This window comes from Trachurus japonicus, chromosome 17 (genome assembly GCF_045865225.1).
Source record: "Trachurus japonicus isolate A0001 chromosome 17, Traja_1.0".
NCBI lineage: Eukaryota > Metazoa > Chordata > Actinopteri > Carangiformes > Carangidae > Trachurus > Trachurus japonicus.
This window is the reverse complement of record NC_140923.1, coordinates 9,226,839-9,245,737: the sequence shown is the minus strand read 5'-3', so window position 1 is coordinate 9,245,737 and position 18,899 is coordinate 9,226,839. Positions and strand designations below refer to the sequence as shown.

Genomic DNA, 18,899 nt, shown 5'->3' with positions numbered 1-18,899 from the left:
CATTGCTGACCTGGGCATTGTTTCTCAATAAATTAGAAAACCCTTTCCTACCATTCCCCTTTTCCCTGCATGGTTGAAGGAGACTGGCTCGCATCCACGCTCCCACTCCCTCCTGCGCCGACATGTCACCTTAAGCCACATAAACCAGTACGGGTGTGTGGATACAACCATTGTTGTCAGCGCCTCATCACCGTTGGTGTTTAAAAGGCTCCGTTCTTTCTGCAGTCAGGTTAAAGCGCACATCCACCGTGTTGGTAAACAAATAATCCCTCTATATCAACGGAGGCAGCCGTGCTTGAGCAGCTTGGGTTGGAGGTGGTGTGAGTGCGGGCCAGCGGGGGACAGGGGGGGGGGGGATTCGGGCTTCAGCACGGTACGGAACAACTGGCCCGTGTGAGTGCGTCCTTATTTGTGGCCGCTGCCAGCGCCACACGGGCTTTGCCTTTCAGTAATCAAGCGCTGTTTTTGTCTTTGTTAATAACAATAACAGCAACAGCTGTCGGCAGCTGAGATCGCTGTGCCGTCACCATAGAAACGCAAGACGCATTACGGCTCATTCGCAAAATACCTTTCAATGGAAACACCCGCAAATAGCAATTGCACTTTTTCGAACTTTCAGAAATATCGCTTTTATTTTGCGAAAATCTGTAATGGAAACGCAGCGGTGTCTCTCATCTCATCTCATTATGATACTGTAGGACTTCAACCTCAGAGCTCTCTGTCCCAAATAACGTGCTACTTAAACATTTTCATTGTGCTGTGCTCTTAAAATAAATTAACAAATACTAGTGTAAAGTCCATAAGGAATTTTCCCCTTAAATTTAGGTTCTCAGGAAAATCGCCGCTTATCAATTAATCGATCATCGATCGATAAGGTCTATCAACTATCGATTAATGAATTACTCGATAATTTGCATCCCTACACTCGACCCCTGATCCGCTCTACAACCACTGATGCGCGTATCATGCCACACCGCGACTGTAGCCTACTAATCGCTCCTAATTAATAATACGGCAGGAAATATCAATAACAACGTAGGTTTACCTTTGAAAACGGCCCGCAAACTATCAATAGACCCTCGTTTTCCTTCTCCCAGTATTTTCCTTTTCTCTTAGCGTTTCTAATGTCCTTGTGTTTTTCCTGCTTTCCTCCTGACGTGCGCCCAGTTGTGTAACCTGATGATTGACGTCTGTCAATCACTTTCCTCCTCTTTTTCTTTTTTTTCCCTCGGGTTAAAATGCCTCCAAACAGGCGATCTATGAGTACGTCCTAACTTAACAGAGAAATAAAACACAGCGAGAGAGCACAACTAAAATGTGATATTATTGGCAGCTTATTTACAGATTGTAATAATGTAGGAAACAGCTGTCTGTCTGCTGCTCCAGCACCGCAGCACCGACAGGATCAGCACCTGTAGACGTCTGTCTGTCCGCATGTCTCGTCCCTTCCTTGTCCGTGGTGCTGAAATAACGCGGAGCACTTTGCTCTCGTTACTTTTGTTGCCAATTTAAATTCAGAATATTGTTAAAGCCTGTAGTTTTTGATTGTGTTAAGATTCCTGTTCATGTCTGAATATGTACATAATGATTTTGCTTTTTGATGAAAACCAACTCCAGTCCTCGTTTTTCCTGCGAAGTCCTGGTTTCTTGCCCTGATAGTGATTTTAACACTTGTGTGCGTACCTGGGATGCATGGATAGTGCGTTTACTGCGTCCTTTCAGGGTTTAAAGCATCAGCGACACATGGGCACATAGCTGGCAAATAATTTTATGTTTAACAGGGTAGGGCCTCATATGAAATATTGAAACGGGCCCCCAGATGCCTAAGGCCGCCACTGACAGTACTGTATGTATAACATCTGTCTTCTGGTTCAGGATCCACTTCGTTCTCCAGGGAGACAGTTTATCTCAGTGTTTTTATCTCTGCAGCCTGATCACAGATCTTTAGTCAGGTGTTTTCTCTTGGTGCCAGTGGTTTAACTCTCTGCCTCCTCCTATAGTTCACATTAAAGGGATAGTTCAACATTTTGGCAAATTGGCCAATTGCCATAATCCCTATAGTCATAGCAGTAGGTTTGTTACCTTTAATTGTCGGTGCAAGCTATTTTTAGAACGGCGGAGCAGAGCTGTGAGCTGCTCAGAGCTACGCTACGGAGGCTCATGGGATTTCTTGGTTTCCCTCATCAAATACACAATCCAACAACTCCACAACGCTCTGGTGGACAAGTTGTGAGCTGCACATTCACCACACTATGAGATAATAACACAACGTTACCACACAGAGTTGTTTTAGAGGGAAATACAGAGACTGTTGATGAAAAACTGTCCCTGAAGGCAACGTGCATCAGCGGTTTTGTATGAATTTCCCTCTAAAACAACTCTGTGTGGTAACGTTGTGTTATTATCTCATAGCGTGGTGAATGTGCAGCTCACAACTTGTCCACCAGAGCGTTGTGGAGTTGTTGGATTGTGTATTTTCCAATTTTCCAAAATGTTGAACTATACCTTTAAACACCACTGTAGGAAACACTGTCCCATCTGGAGCTCGTTTGAATCGGGCAGTAAGTTTGATATCTGTTCCTCAGAGTCTGTTTTATAAACCTGTTATCTTGACGGTGGCTGTCGTTTGTGTTTTGCTGAAACAAACACACTGTTGATTGTTGTTGATTGTTGTTGTGTGTCACTGTTGTCGTCGCTCCAGCTGTGACAGATGTTTGTTCCTCTTCTGCTCCTGCGCTTCGACATCGTCTGGCGTCTCACTGTGTGTGACTTGTGGAGTCAAACAACAATTAGCAGTGAGCTTCAGGTTCGTTGTTGGAGCTCTGGCTGTCACAGTTTTTATTAATGAGCTTAAACAGTTAGTGGTGTGCAGAGTGAAGGAGGGAAAGTAAAAAAATAACTAATTGTATAAAAAAAGGAAAATAATTAGTGTAAAGAAAGTAATTGTGTAGGTTAATTATAGATTATATTAAAGGTAGGAGAGGAGATCTTTTTCTGGAGCATTTTTTATTGTATTGCTTGAAATCCTCTTCACACCCTGATTGCAACCGATTAATTAAATGCTTTTTCACAAAAAAAAGAAAAAGAAAAATGTCAATCACCTGTGAAACAAAAAAACAACCATCCAATCATTTTGAATGCTACGAACAAATTCATTGGATCGTGATGCGTCAGTCAAACTGCCATCTGCCCCTCCCTCCCTCCTCTTCGTGCTCAGAGTCTTCATCGATCTACCATACAGGAAACACGAGGCCAGACCCACAGCTCATCGTATAGCTTTGCTAGATTCAACGAGACGGTTGCGGTAACGTTACGGCAGAAAAGAACAAGCATCACGGATGCTCCACGGTTTCCCCAGGATCTCTCCTACTCTCCTTCTAAATCTGATACCGCCTGAAAAACTCCACTGGACATCACCCAAAGTTATTTTATCATTTCAGACAAAGATGCAACCTGTATAATAAAAGTATAATCAATCATATAATAATAATAATACATTTTATTTAAAACGTGCTTTTACAGGTGCTCAAAGACGCTTACAGTACATAAGCAAAATTAAAACACAGAAACAACGTACAATACATAGAAATAGAATGAAATGAAACAGATGAAACTCAAAGATAGCAGAATAGAAATAAGACATAATGACACATTAAAAGCCAGTTGGCCAAGGTGGGTTTTTGGAGTGATTTGAAGGTGTGGACATCTGTACAGTCACTTCTGTCAGTCTCACACTCTCCAAACCGTAGCAGCTCACACAGGAGGACGTGATCACTGATCGTTCTGTGTTTCTCTGTCATGTTGGGATTAAATCCTCAGAAACCAGCTACAGATATCCTCTCTCTAATCTGCCTCGGGGCTAAATCCTGTCATCAAAGTGCTGAGTCTGCACAATGTTGCCTGAGATCCAAGGCTACAGCAACACCGTAACCAGTCAGACCTCAGCTCCTCTCTTCTCTTCTCTCTGTAACAGGAGAAACAAACGTCCGTCTGCTCCTCTGCTCTAGTTTCACCTCTGTTGTGTCTGCGTACGAAGCTGCTGAGTCGACTGATCACATCCAGAAAACCAAACGTGCAGCAGGGAGCAGCCGTTATACACAGATGAGTGTTGAGATGTGATTTAACATCATCTGTAAATGAATCTGTGCCCATTAGCGGTCGTGTAATTAACACACTGCTGCATTAAGAACTACCGGCTGCATCATCAATACCGCACCTCTGTTTATCTCAGCTCCATCACTTCTCCATTTAACCTCCGAGCCCGTGTGTGTGTGTGTGTGTGTGTGTGTGTGTGTGTGTGTGTGTGTGTGTGTGTTTGTGAGAGTGTGTGTATGTGTCGACCTGCAGGGAGAAAAAAATAATTAAAATCCATCACATCTTATCGGGTTTAATCGTTGTGTAAATATTACGTGCTGTACGTCGCTTAATATCAGTAAACAGGAGGGAAAACAAACCGACGATGAGATTGGATGGAAGTGCAGCAGCAGCAGCAGCAGCAGCAGGAGGGAGATCAAGGTGAATATTGATCGTGTTTATCTGATAATCCGCTCTGAATATCCATCAGCCTGGACCTGGTTTGGTTTCAATGGACCAATTTGACATTTAATAATAGTAAATAAAACCTTGCTCCAAATATCTGAATTCATCCAAGTTGGAATTTATGAGTTTTCATCGAATGCACCGTGAAACTTCCTGAGCTTTAACCTATGGTTGAATATTATTTAGTGATAAAATAGCTACTTAAAGTTAAAAGAAATGCCTACTTCACTTTGCTGTCTAAAAATATAATCCACAGCTACCTTTAAACCAAACTCTGCAGCGGCACATGATTTGTTCATAATTCAATAATTCATAACCACAACACTCGAGTAGAATAAAATGTCAAACATTTTCTTTGAAATGTAGAGAAATGAATTTAACCTCGCACCAGGAAAGAAAGAAAGAAACACTGAGCACACTTCAGGTATTCAGGGTTCGTTTGTGAACACTGTCACACTCACAGCACTCTACGGGATCATTCAGATGAATTCAACAAAACACGTAAATAAACAGAATTAACAGTAGTGAGGCACTTGAAATGAAATATTAAATGGGAACTATGCAAGTCAATCGCTTTTTCTCTGTTCTGGTCACATTTTTCTCTACGGAGCTCGCCCTGCAGTTCTGGAGTGCATATTTTCACACACACACACACACCGATGTGCATTTGTTTTCAATGAAGCTGGTGAGTCGGTAATCCATGGAGTTTTCTGAGTTGGTTTAGAAACAAGAGGGTTTAAAAACAAGACGCTCTGCAACGTGGTTTTGCAACTGCCGCCTTTAGGAGACCAGCAGCAGCAGCAGCAGGCCTTGAGTCTGTTGACTCCAGTGGGAGAAGTGAACATGAACACAGATTATGGTCGATTCTTTTGCCTCATAGTCACTGAGGTAAATATTGGAGTCATTTTTCACGAGCCACATCTGGTCTGAACATTTGACACGAAAATGGAAAATTACAGACGGACACATTAGGAGAAACTGAACTTTGAGATTTGGCACAGATCTCCTAGGTAACGTCCACTAACGCCTGTGCTAACTAACTTTCCTAATGCTAAATATGACTGTTAGCTGTGTACATATTTAATGTTATCGTAAGAAAATATGAATAGCTCACTTTCCTCTTAAATCCATATAAACGTTCACAGCACGGGGTGGGGGGACGGGTGACCACGCCCATTTAGGAGACAGGAAGTGTGAACCATTTCATATCATTGGTGCAGCTTGTATTCAGCCATCTTCCTCTTTAATGGGGAACTATGCAAGTCTGGTCTCTTTTCCTCTGTGTTGCTAACCCTCCTCCCGGCCATGTGCATTTGTTTTCAACAAGGCAATCCATGGAGCAATACGTTATTTATCACATACTGCAGTGTATGAGAGACCCATTGATTTACATTTTCTTTTAATGTATTATTTTCTAAAAATGGTTAAACTGATTCTGTGAGTTAAAAGCAGTTGGGAAAGAGAAACTTCACCAACAGGTAGCGTGTGTAATTGTCATGGTTACCAGAGTTCTTTTCTTGTTGCTAATGTAGGCTAGTTCCTGTGAGACGGAGAGACGGAAAAGAGAAAGAGAAACATTAGCGCAGCAGTTGTGAGACAGGAATAAAAGGACCAGACGTGAGACCGAACATTTGTGTATATTTGTGTAGTCTTATCCTTCATAAACAAGAGATTATGGGTTACAGGGCGCATTTGTGTCTAGGCTACATGGTTGGTTTTAAGCCAAGAGACGCTGGGTGGAAGACAGGAAGCCTCTATTCACCCTGGAACTAGTTACAAGTCATTGATTTAAACCAGCACTAGGACTCTGGAGCTGCTTCATTAAGGTGAAAAAAAAAAGCAGCATAGTTAAGGTGAAAATCCTGCATAGTTCCTCTTTAGAGAAAACTTTTAAATGGTGACTGAGAGAGAGGTTTACGATGTAGGCTACAGTATATTCAAAACAAGAAGATACAGGAGATACACATTATTATTATGATTATATGAGATAACTCTCAGACTCCACCCTCCCTCAGGCTCTTTCTTAAAAACATGTCTTTTCTAGAAGCATCCTGTCATTTTATGAATCTTCTTCCCGAGCCAGAGAGAGGAAACTATTTAACTGTGTGAGGCACAAATATGAGTAAAACTGGCAGATGTTTTCTTTTTAAATGACTGTGCAGGATTACTGTGAACAATGTGCACATTTCCATCCAGCACACAATCCTTCCTCTCCCTGTAGACAAACTTGCACAATAACAACAACAACAACAACAGTGAGTTATTTGGATTCCTGGCTCTCACTGTGGCTTTTTCTAAATTCACAAACCATCTGTAACTAAAAGGAAACGCACTGTGTTTCTATGAGTCTTGATTTGCGATGTAAAACTGTGCCATTGTTAGAACTGTGAGCTGCTGCCATATATCAACGTACACTGTGTTTTATGAGCGATAATCCCGCCTCGCTTTATTAGGCAGCGAATTCCAATTGTTCTGATTAATAAACCGTGTTATTGTCTTTCGCATGAATTCATAATCCACCTCATTGTTCGCTCACCGATTCTGTTATTGCTCTGTTTGGTGTTGTAAGGTGCTGGGGAAAAAAAATCCATACACAGAGAATGAATGTGAGCGAGCGTGTGGACCTTTATCATCTTTTCTGTTTTGCCTTGTTTGGATAGTTGAGCCTTTTTCATATTTGTGCTGCGTCGCTGTATCTCCTGTCTGATGTTCGCTCATGCAGAGTTTATTCTTCTGCTTCTTCTGCTTCTTCTCCTCTCGGACCAGGATTTTCAACATCCCTGTGATCTTTGCCTCGTGTATCTGTGTCTTGATGTGTGATGATTGTTACTGTACATACTGTAATGTAATGTAAAGCTGCTGCATCCTTTGACAAGCCGTCAAGTAGAGTTGATGATGATGTGATGGGTGCAGCTCAGTTACATAGTTTGTAAAAGAAGAAGCTGCTGCTGCTGAAGACGCTGAATCTTTATTTCAAGGTGAAGTGGAAACGCTGTCGTGTCGTATCGATCCTGTTGTTTTTAACGGGCGTTAAGCATCAGCAAACCACAGCAGCGTCTGCATCTGCATCATCATCCTCATCCTTTTTGAATTGAATTGAAATTTGTTTATTTCGGTCATACAACACCAACATCAAAATCCACCATTCTGTGTGAACAGTTTAGCCAAAACATATTATACACAATTGCAACCATACACACACACACACAAAAAAAGAAAATATCATACAGTGACCGAAAAGGGAATAGGCTGAAGCCCAAGGCTTATATTTGCCTCCTTTACACTCTATGAAATTAAATGACCTAGAATGTCAACAGTCCAAAATAATAAGATGAAAGTAATCATTACTGTATTTTATAATTTTTCATTATTTTACATTTCAAGGCTTTCTTAAAACTCAACAAAGAACTACATGTCTTCAACTCATCACTGAGCTTATTCCACATTTTAACTCCTAAGACTGAAACACATTTGTATTTTATATTAGTTCTCACTTTACACATTTCAAAAATCAATAACCCTCTTAAATGATAGTTTCCTTTTCTTAATCTAAATAACTGAAGGATACAAGCTGGAAGACTGTTGTTCTTTACTCGAAAAATGATTTCCATTGTCTTTAGGAACACAATATCTGAACATTTTAATGCATTAGATCTTATAAATAGGTTCACAATAGCACTCTTTGTTTATTATTCTAATAACTCTTTTTTGAAGCTTGATTATAGGGTCTATGTTTGGTCCTCTCCGTCATGATGTGACTGAGTCTGACGTGCACGTGCATCACCTTGACGACAACTTTGATCTCTCACAGTTTCACTAATTGTTTCTTTCAGCCCCGTTGGGCCTCTCCCATGCTGCATGTGCACAATACAGTATCAGTATGTGTAGCGTAGAGACTTGAATCGTCTTTTTAACTGCCTCTCTCTCTCTCTGTCTCCATGTGGAGCTGAAGTCTCCGGTCAGAGGTGGAGTTTATCTGCGTTTGGATTCTTTGATGTTGTCTTTGATCTCCTCGTCCTAAATCTCTCATTATGCTCCTGTAAGTGTTTCCTGTAAAGCAGCAGCAGCAGCAGCAGCAGCAGCAGCATTAACAGCAGCAGCAGCAGCAGCAGCATTAACAGCAGCAGCAGCATTAACAGCAGCAGCAGCAGCAGCAGCAGCAGCAGCAGCAGCAGCAGCAGCAGCAGCAGCAGCAGCAGCATTAACAGCAGCAGCAGCAGCATTAACAGCAGCAGCAGCAGCAGCAGCAGCAGCAGCAGCAGCAGCAGCAGCAGCAGCATTAACAGCAGCAGCAGCAGCAGCAGCAGCAGCAGCATTATCAGCAGCAGCAGCAGCAGCAGCAGCAGCAGCAGCAGCAGCAGCATTAACAGCAGCAGCAGCATTAACAGCAGCAGCAGCAGCAGCAGCAGCAGCAGCAGCAGCAGCAGCAGCAGCAGCATTAACAGCAGCAGCAGCAGCAGCAGCAGCAGCAGCATTATCAGCAGCAGCAGCAGCAGCAGCAGCAGCAGCAGCAGAGTCTCTAGCTGATCGTAGACAGTAATCCTTGCTGTAGCCGTAGCTGAAGTTTTGCAGCAGGATAGTGGAGCTGTCTGAAGGGTTTGTTCTCTAACGACTTCTCCCTGCCTGTGTTTTGTAGCTTTGATCAGAGGTGGAGTTCCTCAGGGACTATAGCTCTGGTCCCACCGCTCTTTCCCTCTCTTTCTTTCATGCTCTGCACACCTCCATGTTGTTGGAGAACGCTGTTAAAAGGTTTCCTCAAGTGAGAGGAGTTTGTTTTCTACATCCACAGTTTTAGTTTCAGAGGCAACAGTTTGGTTCTTTTTTTTTTTTTTACATGGACAAGGTCACATTGCAGATACAGTAGTTGGAGCTCCTCCAAAGTTTCAACTAAGTTTGAATTTTGAGAAGAAAATATGAGAAAACTGTGAAAACACATATCCAGAGCTTTGATTAAAAAAAAAAAAGCCTGCTGATTTAAAAGTGTAAAAGACAGAACTAAAACTTCAGACAGACACTCGTCCTCGTCCTGCTTTCTGTTGAACCTGCAGCTTCACATCAGTTCAACATTCCTCTGCCTTACACAGGTGAAAGTCCTGCAGAAATCCTTCTTCAGTTTTTTAGTTAGTTAGTTTATTAATCATTTGGTCTGGCATTGGAGTGAACTCAGCCTTGACCATCTCTTCCCTACGTTACTTTACTTAATTAAAGGACAATTCCGGGCAAATTCAACTCGGGGGTGTATGTTCCTAACATTTTAGGTCTAAAAGAAGCAATCTGAAGATGTTCAGTTTAATGGCTCCTGTTTTGCGGTAGTTGTGTCTGTCCCCGCATCGCCACGGCAGCAATGAATGGGAGTGGATGTAAGTTCCGAAGCTTAGGCTGTTTCCATCCCTCAAAGCTGCAGTTTTGTTCCACAGACAGCATCAGATGGAGACTCAAACATGCAGCCAGAAGTTTATTTACTTCAAGCAAGCCGACATGTTTGTAAAACTAGATCTAATTAAGTCTCCCGGAGTCTCGCGCGAGACTGAAGTTGACGCTCGGTGTGTTCAGGTGCAGTCGGAGCTCCCGTTTGTGTCATAAACACAGGAATATCAACTCTTGACTTGAGTAAATGTTTGAGTAGCCATCTGACGCTGTCTGAGGAAAAAAATATACACTTTAAGCAAGTCTTGTTTGATTGTTAACTTGTGTATAAACATGACTTCCAGGAAGCTGAGTTGCTTTAAAATATCTTATACACTTAAATATCCAGATGTCAGTTAGTTAATGTCAGTATATTTCTGCTTTGTCATGATCTTGCCTTTTATTCAAATACCTGGATTTCCTCAGCACACGGAGCAGAAGGTGTGAGGATGACGACCAGGTTAAACTCACTGTGATTAAGACACTGATTAACATACAAAGGCATTTACATAGGAAGTTCAAGCCGCGGCCTCATCAGGAGAGGTCACATGATTACAGTCCACAGGAGGGAAGTCGCTGTGTCAACTCTCTGTGAATATTTAAAGATGAATGAATCTAAAGAGGACAGTTTGTACATTTCTGAGTCATGTTAGTTCATAGTTCCTTCAGTCTCTTGAACAGTGACTTTTCAAGCGCTGTGTGTCCGAGGAAACATCGACGCTGGTTTCATATCCTCGTGCTGCTGCGCTGCTTCAATAATTCATAAGTCAAATCAGAGCAGAGGAGGAAGAAGAAGGAGCCTGGAGGAAAAGCTGTTGCTGCGGTACGACGGGGAGTTTTCACCTTCAAACTCTGAAAGAAAAAAAAAGAAACTTGCAGAATTTATGATCTGAACACAACAACTTTCAGTGTGTGATCTCTGGGTTGAGGTTTGTCATGTTTGATCCGAGCGAACAATAGGTGACCGTGTAACATCTCAGGGAGAAAACACGACACCGAGACAGCGAACTGAAGGGTTGAAGGATACTGAAGCCAGCAGTGTGAAGCGTCCTGGTCCTGTTAAGACAGACAGATGATGAAAGTTACAACCCCTCCCCCTCCCAAAAAAAAAAAAAAAACATTTTTCACCTTCAGTCCCTTGTTTTCTCCACCACCGTCTCATCGCTACGTTTCCCTGAGAAGAGCGATGACAGCTGGGAGCTTCTGGGGGAGCAGAGGTGACGAGTGGATCGGCTGTAGATGACAGGAAGAGGAGGAGGAGGAGGAGGAGGAGGAAGGAAAAACCACCAGAGAGAGAGAGAAAGAGAAAACACATAGAGACACAAAAACATAAACTAAAGGAAGAAGGGCCGGCAGGACACAGAGCACAGAGCGGTGCAACGACTCCCAGAGGATGTCTCGTCTCGGTTTTCAGTGAAATGTTTCGTCGGCTGTGGGATGGAGAGAGAGAGAGAGAGAAAGTCGTGTTCCCCTGAGGATGGATCTCATGGGGTTTGTTTACTTTAGATTCACTTACTTTGACTCAGTGAACTGGGACACATTTTTGGATCTTTATCCTCAGAGGATGAATCTCAATGAGTTCCCCTGCTGGGTCACTTTTTTAAAAATAACTTTGATTTATGACCAAATACCTGTGAAAGTAAAAGTCAATGTTTGTTGCATTTTGTGCGTAGTGCTTATGCTCACTCCCTACAGTAAGCATACAGTGCTGTATCTGCAGCCTCAGAGCTCTTATTTGTTTATTAAAGGAATAGTTTGACATTTTGTCAAATTGGCCCATTGCCATAATCCCTATAGTCATAGCAGTAGGTTTGTTACCTTTAATTGTCGGTGCAAGCTGTTTTTAGAACGGCGGAGCAGAGCCGTGAGCTGCTCAGAGCTACGCTACGGAGGCTCATTATGGGATTTCTTGGTTTCTCTCATCAAACTCATCAAATACACAATCCAACAACTCCACAACGCTCTGGTGGACAAGTTGTGAGCTGCACATTCACCACGCTATGAGATAATAACACAACGTTACCACACAGAGTTGTTTTAGAGGGAAATTCATGCGGCTCTGCTCCGCCGTTCTAGAAATAGCTTGCACCGACAATTAAAGGTAACGAACCTACTGCCAAAACTATAGGGATTATGGCAATGGACTATCCCTTTAATTAAGAATAGACATTTGTTGGCCATCATATAGCTCACTGTGTTAAGCACCAGGCACTCCATATACAGAGGCTATAGTCCTCGCTGCATGTCATTCCCCCTCTCTGTCCCATTTCCTGTCTCTCTCTGACTATATTATCAATTAAAGGCATAAAAGCCCCAAAAATACTTAAAATAAAATAACACACATAACACAGCTGCCAGTTGACAAGATGTGCATGTTTCTGGACTGTGGGAGGAAGCAAAGAACCCGGAGAGAACGTCTGTGAAGATGAGATGTCAGACATGTTGAATCTAATCCAAATCTTCCATCTTCCTTCCATCATCTTTTCATTATATATTTGCATACAACTATCAATTTCACACCTATTCCACACGTAACTCTTGTCACCTTAGAACCCAATATTTTTGTACCTCTCAATCACAGTTCTGTTACTTTATCATGGACCAAGAATATGGAATTTATTACCTGTACATTTTTTTGATTTATCTTTACAACAATTTAGGAGAGCACTAAAGTCTCTCCTGCTAACCAGCCAATACTTTCCACATGGTCTGCCTATCTACACTGGGATTATTTTATATTTTTATCATATGTTTATCAAGCTTTTTGTATTGCATTGTACAATGTTAAATCATGTTAAACCATGTTTGTATTTATTATGTATGAACGACTTTTGTACCTCACAAATGTAGCTATGCTCATTAGCTTAGAGCTGTAGCCGGAGAACGCCGCCCTACAAGCCCCTGGAGGTTTTTTTTTTGGCATTTCTCCTTCACATTGTTTTGGATTTTATATGTTTTATCTTTTTTAACTTTGTTATGTGAAAATAAATAAACAAACAAACAAACAAATGTGGTGCTCTGTGTTTGGATGTTGTCAGGAGGCACAGCGTCCAGGCAGAAGGGTTTCCGCGGCTGCATCCGCTCGCTGCAGCTGAACGGCGTCACCCTGGACCTGGAGCAGCGGGCCAGCATCACGCCCGGCGTTCGGCCCGGCTGCCCGGGTCACTGCAGCAGCTACGGCTCGCTCTGCCACAACCAGGGCCGCTGCGTGGAGAGAGAGACCGGCTTCCACTGTGACTGTGGGCTGTCGGCCCACACAGGAGTCTTCTGCCACACAGGTACACACACACACACACACACACACACACACACACATACACACACACACACACACACATACACTCGCTGAAGTGGCTTATTTACACCTTCAGGAGGCAAAGAGAGAACTGCAGGAAGTTGTGTTTTTGTCCACCTGATAAATGTCATCAAATATTTACGATACGACACAATATGATACTGTAAGATAAGATACAATACACTGATTAAACCAGGACGTAATCCCTATAGTCATAGCAGTAGGTTTGTTGTACCTTTAATTGACGGTGCAAGCTATTTTTAGAACGGCGGAGCAGAGCCGTGAGCTGCTCAGAGCTACGCTACAGAGGAGGCTCATTATGGGATTTCTTGGTTTCCCTCATCAAACTCATCAAATACACAATCCAACAACTCCACAACGCTCTGGTGGACAAGTTGTGAGCTGCACATTCACCACGCTATGAGATAATAACACAACGTTACCACACAGAGTTGTTTTAGAGGGAAATACAGAGACTGATGATGAAAAACTGCCCCCAAAAGGAACACGCATCAGTGTTTTTGCATGAGTGTGTGTTGGGACTCAGCCCATTCAAATTGGAGGACCTGACCACATGGCCTCCTTTGTCTCCCAAACAAAGGAAACCCTCTGAACTCAGCCTCCCAGCGTCCTTCACCTCTTCACACCTAGGTGTGAAACCTCCACTACTGACCCACCATTGGTCAGGTATGGCCCCAGGACCGGTGAGGTCACAGGTCATATAAAAGGAGAAGTGCCCTTCTCTTTTCTCCTCTCTTCGCCCTCTTCTCTTGCCCGCTCTTCAGAAGGAGCTGCCGCTCCTCTCACTCAGCTCCTCACCTGGAGCTACTGCTATAGCTCTCCAACCTCTGTGAGGCCTGCACAAGGCAGATGCCTACACTGGAGCATCCCTTGGCAGCGACGCGAGTGCCTACCAACGGATTAAAGAACAGAACCAACTAGCACGACATAAGGTCTGCTAGTTGAGTCAACAAGGAACGGAGCCACAACGCCAAGCAGAACAACCAACCAACTCTGCAAGGAGAAGGACTCTCCTCAACGCAACTCAAACTACACAGCCAGGACGGCTGCAGTTCACTGGACAAAGACACAATCACTGGACTTGACTACCACAACAGGACCAGCAAAACCTGCAACCGCAGGAATCCCCACCAGCACCGGGAACTTCTCACCCTCACGTGACTTGGTAACGTAACTGGGTCTAGTTAGCTTACCTTGCACCTTGACTAAGCATAGAGTACTTCAACCATGCCAATGTATGTATTGATTGAAATCAGTTTAAATACTTGAGCTTTGTTGTTGTTGCTTTGTTGTTGTCAGCTATAGTCTCATATTTAGTTAACCTATGTTTAACATGCAACTTGAGCGTTGAACAAAGGACACACCTTTGTTCACCTCCCCCACATCACATGGGGTTGGTCTTAGAGGCCATCTTGGAGGCCATTTGGTTGTAAACCCCTTTGTCTCAGGACAAAGCAACCATCCTCCATCTTTCCCATTGTCTGAGATCACACTTCACACCTCACAGACACATGGTCACCGACACATAGCCATACGCTCTCACCAACACACACACACACACACACACACACACACACACACGTGTACATAGTGTATGTAGCTTGTCTTAGTTTCATGTTTTGTTATTCCATTTTCTAGATGTGTCCAATAAACTTCCTTGAAACTTTACTCGTCTGTTAATGTTGTACAATAGTGAGTATGCCAACCTCTACGCAGTAGAACTTCTAAATCCTTCAACTTTGCAGCTATTAATAATGTTAATTTGTTTATAATTATTAATTTAATCATTAAACAAGGTTCTATATTAATAGTTAGCACACCCTTATGAGACTGACTTTGGTACATTGGCTGTCTGGTGCCCCGAGGTGGATTTAATAAAATTAAATCCCATTAATAATTTTTGTAGTAATTATTAATATTTTGGTATTGATATTTTACTAATTTGATAGCCAATAACCCTCTTAATAACACTTTTCTTATAAGTTGGTATAACCCCAACATAAATGGTGCCCCCTTTGTGAGGCATCTAAATATTCTTAATAAATTACCTATAAATTGTGTTAGAGCACAACATTAAATGGTTTCCCCGTGCGAGACATAATTACACTTTCTCTTTAGTTGTGCTAGAGCACAACATAAATGGTGCCCCGTCCGAGGCTGTGTACTGTTGGCATTTATTCACATTTGTACAATATTAATTTTGAGCAAAAGTTTGGACATTACTGAAAGTGAAATCCAAAACTGAACTAACCAAAAGTTCACATTCAACAGAGCGAGTCTGCTACACGAGTAGACATCGGACTTTACATGCAGAAAGTGAATTGTGCTGAATTTTGATTTATTCCTGAGTTTTGCTAAAACTCCATGAGAATTAAGCCCATTGTGCTGCATCAAGAATTTGCGACTGTTGCTAGTCTTTCCAGTTGAGTCTTCTCTGTAGGAACTTTAAGAATTCCTGTCCCGCATTTGAATACCACGTATTCAATGCTACTTTGTTCTGTCAAAATTGGTTGTTTAGCTAAGTGCTCCCCTGACCCTTAACTTTAAGACACAGCGTGCCACCGGCCCTGTGTAACCTAGAGAGCTTGTACCGGTTGTCACTGCCATGCATTTCAACCTGATTAAGAATAGAGCTTGAAGATAGAGCCACAGTGTGCTGCCAGCCCTGTGAAGTTTTGTAACTTGCTGTCACTCCCAGCTTGAGTCACTGTAAGAAACCACTTGAGTAGTGCAGAGCCAAAGCTACACTACAAGGTGTCTGCCACGCAACACCACTGCAAACCAAATTGCTTCATTTTAAAGGTTTCTTAGATTTTACTTAATCTCACCTCCCAGAGTAACAATGGAGAACCCCTCTGTAGAACAGTTCATGTTTGCCCTGGCTCAGAGCCTAAACCCCGGCTACTCTGAACTCATCAACAAGTTGAATCTCAGTGAGTGTAGGAAAGAATTGGACTTGCTACTTAATGACAGATGGGATGCTCAGAGAGCATCCAAGGGCCCGTTGTTACGATGCATGCTTCTGATCTGCCACAGACAGGCCAGTCTTTCTGCTCAGACCAAAGCAACTCTGGAACAAGAGGTAGAGTCCCTAAGAGTGCAAAATGCTAGTCTACTTCAAGAAGTGAAGACAGCAAATCACAAAGCCTTACGTTACCTAGAAAGCTTGCACTCAGCAGAGTTAGATCTCTGCTCACAGAAGGAGGAGTTGTTTAAACTTAGGTCAGAACGGTTTGACTCTCCACAGTCTTTCAGACAAAGTGATTCAGGTTACTCTGATTCACACTCCTCCCTTGGAGGAAGGTTAACTCCTTCCCCATGCAGATGGGGACATTTCCCACCTGACCTGAAGTCCTTGGGAACTAAGTCAGCTCCCCAACCTCCACTAAGGTGCAGAGGTAACAGCCACCTGGCTTCCCATCTTTCTCACGTAGATAGTGAAGAGACATGTAGCGTATCATCTAGTGTATATACTGCACCTCATTCTCAGCCAGTTAACTATGCTTTCACCTGTGCTCAGCCCTCCAAAGGGGGGACTAGAGCATTTCAGGACTGTTCATCCTCTTCCCTGCAACACCAGGAGAGTGATGACAGGGGTTCAGTCCCTGTCTTCCCACCTGTAAGACCCAGAGCACAGGCGGTAGATGTCCAGGATAGCTTAGTCTCGCCTTCATCTGACAGGACCACCCAGTATCCCCGCCTTGAAGTGCTTGAGTTCCTAGCTAAGGACTTACAATTCTTTGATCCTGACAATGGTAATCATAACATTGATGATTACCTCAGTGAACTAGACCACAGCCTAGTTGACTTACCAAGCGCTACCCACAGGGAGAAAGTCAAACTTGTGTGGAAAACCAGCTCAAAAGCTGTTCACAAGTTCATGCAGTCACTTCCTCCCAGAGTCAGAGACAACTACCATGATCTTTGTCAAGCACTGTTAGATGAGTTCTCTTCTCCTGCTGATGAGGTCTCAGGAATAATTGCAGCTTCTCAAATTAAACACTCCCGTCTTGAGCACCCCAGAAACTTTTACAAACGTTTCAGACATGCATATTTTCAAGGAAAGAATGCACCAGGCTTGGAGGAAAGCCCCTTTTTAAGTCTATGTTTGTGAAAAATCTTCACCCCTCAATATACATGCAGGTTGCACTCATGACAAGGAAGGGTGAGCTCTCAATGCATGAAGTTCGGAAGATGACATATGTGACCTGGGAAACTCTAGTCTCTTTCAAGACACAGGGGAAAACAACTGAGCCCAGCAGCTCAAACATGCAGGTGTCACACAGACCTGCAAGCTCAAGACGTCTCCCTCGCAACACGCCAAAGGGGGGTGACAGTCGGCCACGTCCAGACACCGAGTGCAACCGCCGTGTCCACCATCTGCATAGAGATAGGCATTCACGCGGTAGAAGCTGTAGGAAGCCTTATGCTCAAATTGTGGCCCAAAACTATGAGCAATCAGATGATGGCCCCATCATCTCTGACCACAGTGTAAAACATGGTCAGCACCTTTCAGGTAGTGACACTGCTTCTGAATGCCTCTCTGTCTCCAGCAACCAGGAGCGTTACAGCCCTGAGCCAGGTGTGAGGAAACACCAAAGACACAAAAGCTCCAGAGCTTCCTCCTCACACCACAGACAGTCAAACAAGTACTAGTGCAGGATTCCTTGATTTTCTTACAGTTAGAGCTCAGCATGGTTTTGTTAGCAACAGCAGCAAATTCTGATTTGATTCAGCCATCACTGTGATTTCTGCAAGTAATCTTGGATCGACTCCTCTGCAGTATCTTATTAATGACATTGTATTTACACCTATCATGACATGTCATTCACCTTTCTCACCATAGCATCACTAACACCCACATTCCATCATTTACACTGATGAATAACTAGAAGATGTTATTTGTTGTGTGTTATGTTTCATTCTGTATGTAAGTGGATTTTGTTCTGTAGTCTGTCTATGCTTAGTCAAGATAGATAGAAACCAAATGCCCAGTTGGTTTGTGAACTGCCCAGATATCATTTTGAATGGACTAATGACTATGGTGCTCACAGGATCACACATCACGTGGGATCCTGAGACCAAAGGGGGGATGTTGGGACTCAGCCCATTCAAATTGGAGGACCTGACCACATGGCCTCCTTTGTCTCCCAAACAAAGGAAACCCTCTGAACTCAGCCTCCCAGCATCCTTCACCTCTTCACACCTAGGTGTGAAACCTCCACTACTGACCCACCATTGGTCAGGTATGGCCCCAGGACCGGTGAGGTCACAGGTCATATAAAAGGAGAAGTGCCCTTCTCTTTTCTCCTCTCTTCGCCCTCTTCTCTTGCCCGCTCTTCAGAAGGAGCTGCCGCTCCTCTCACTCAGCTCCTCACCTGGAGCTACTGCTATAGCTCTCCAACCTCTGTGAGGCCTGCACAAGGCAGATGCCTACACTGGAGCATCCCTTGGCAGCGACGCGAGTGCCTACCAACGGATTAAAGAACAGAACCAACTAGCACGACATAAGGTCTGCTAGTTGAGTCAACAAGGAACGGAGCCACAACGCCAAGCAGAACAACCAACCAACTCTGCAAGGAGAAGGACTCTCCTCAACGCAACTCAAACTACACAGCCAGGACGGCTGCAGTTCACT

The 18,899-nt window shown here is 43.4% G+C and overlaps 1 protein-coding gene across 1 annotated transcript in view; it reads left to right on the top strand.

Annotated features, from left to right (window-relative positions):
* LOC146970090 (contactin-associated protein-like 4) overlaps nt 1–18,899 on the top strand; it is a 209,853-nt gene that overhangs the window by 166,284 nt on the left and 24,670 nt on the right. The window contains exon 19 of the mRNA XM_085804603.1: nt 12,984–13,223. Coding sequence (XP_085660729.1) covers nt 12,984–13,223 — 240 coding nt within the window. The remainder of the gene's footprint in view (nt 1–12,983; nt 13,224–18,899) is intronic.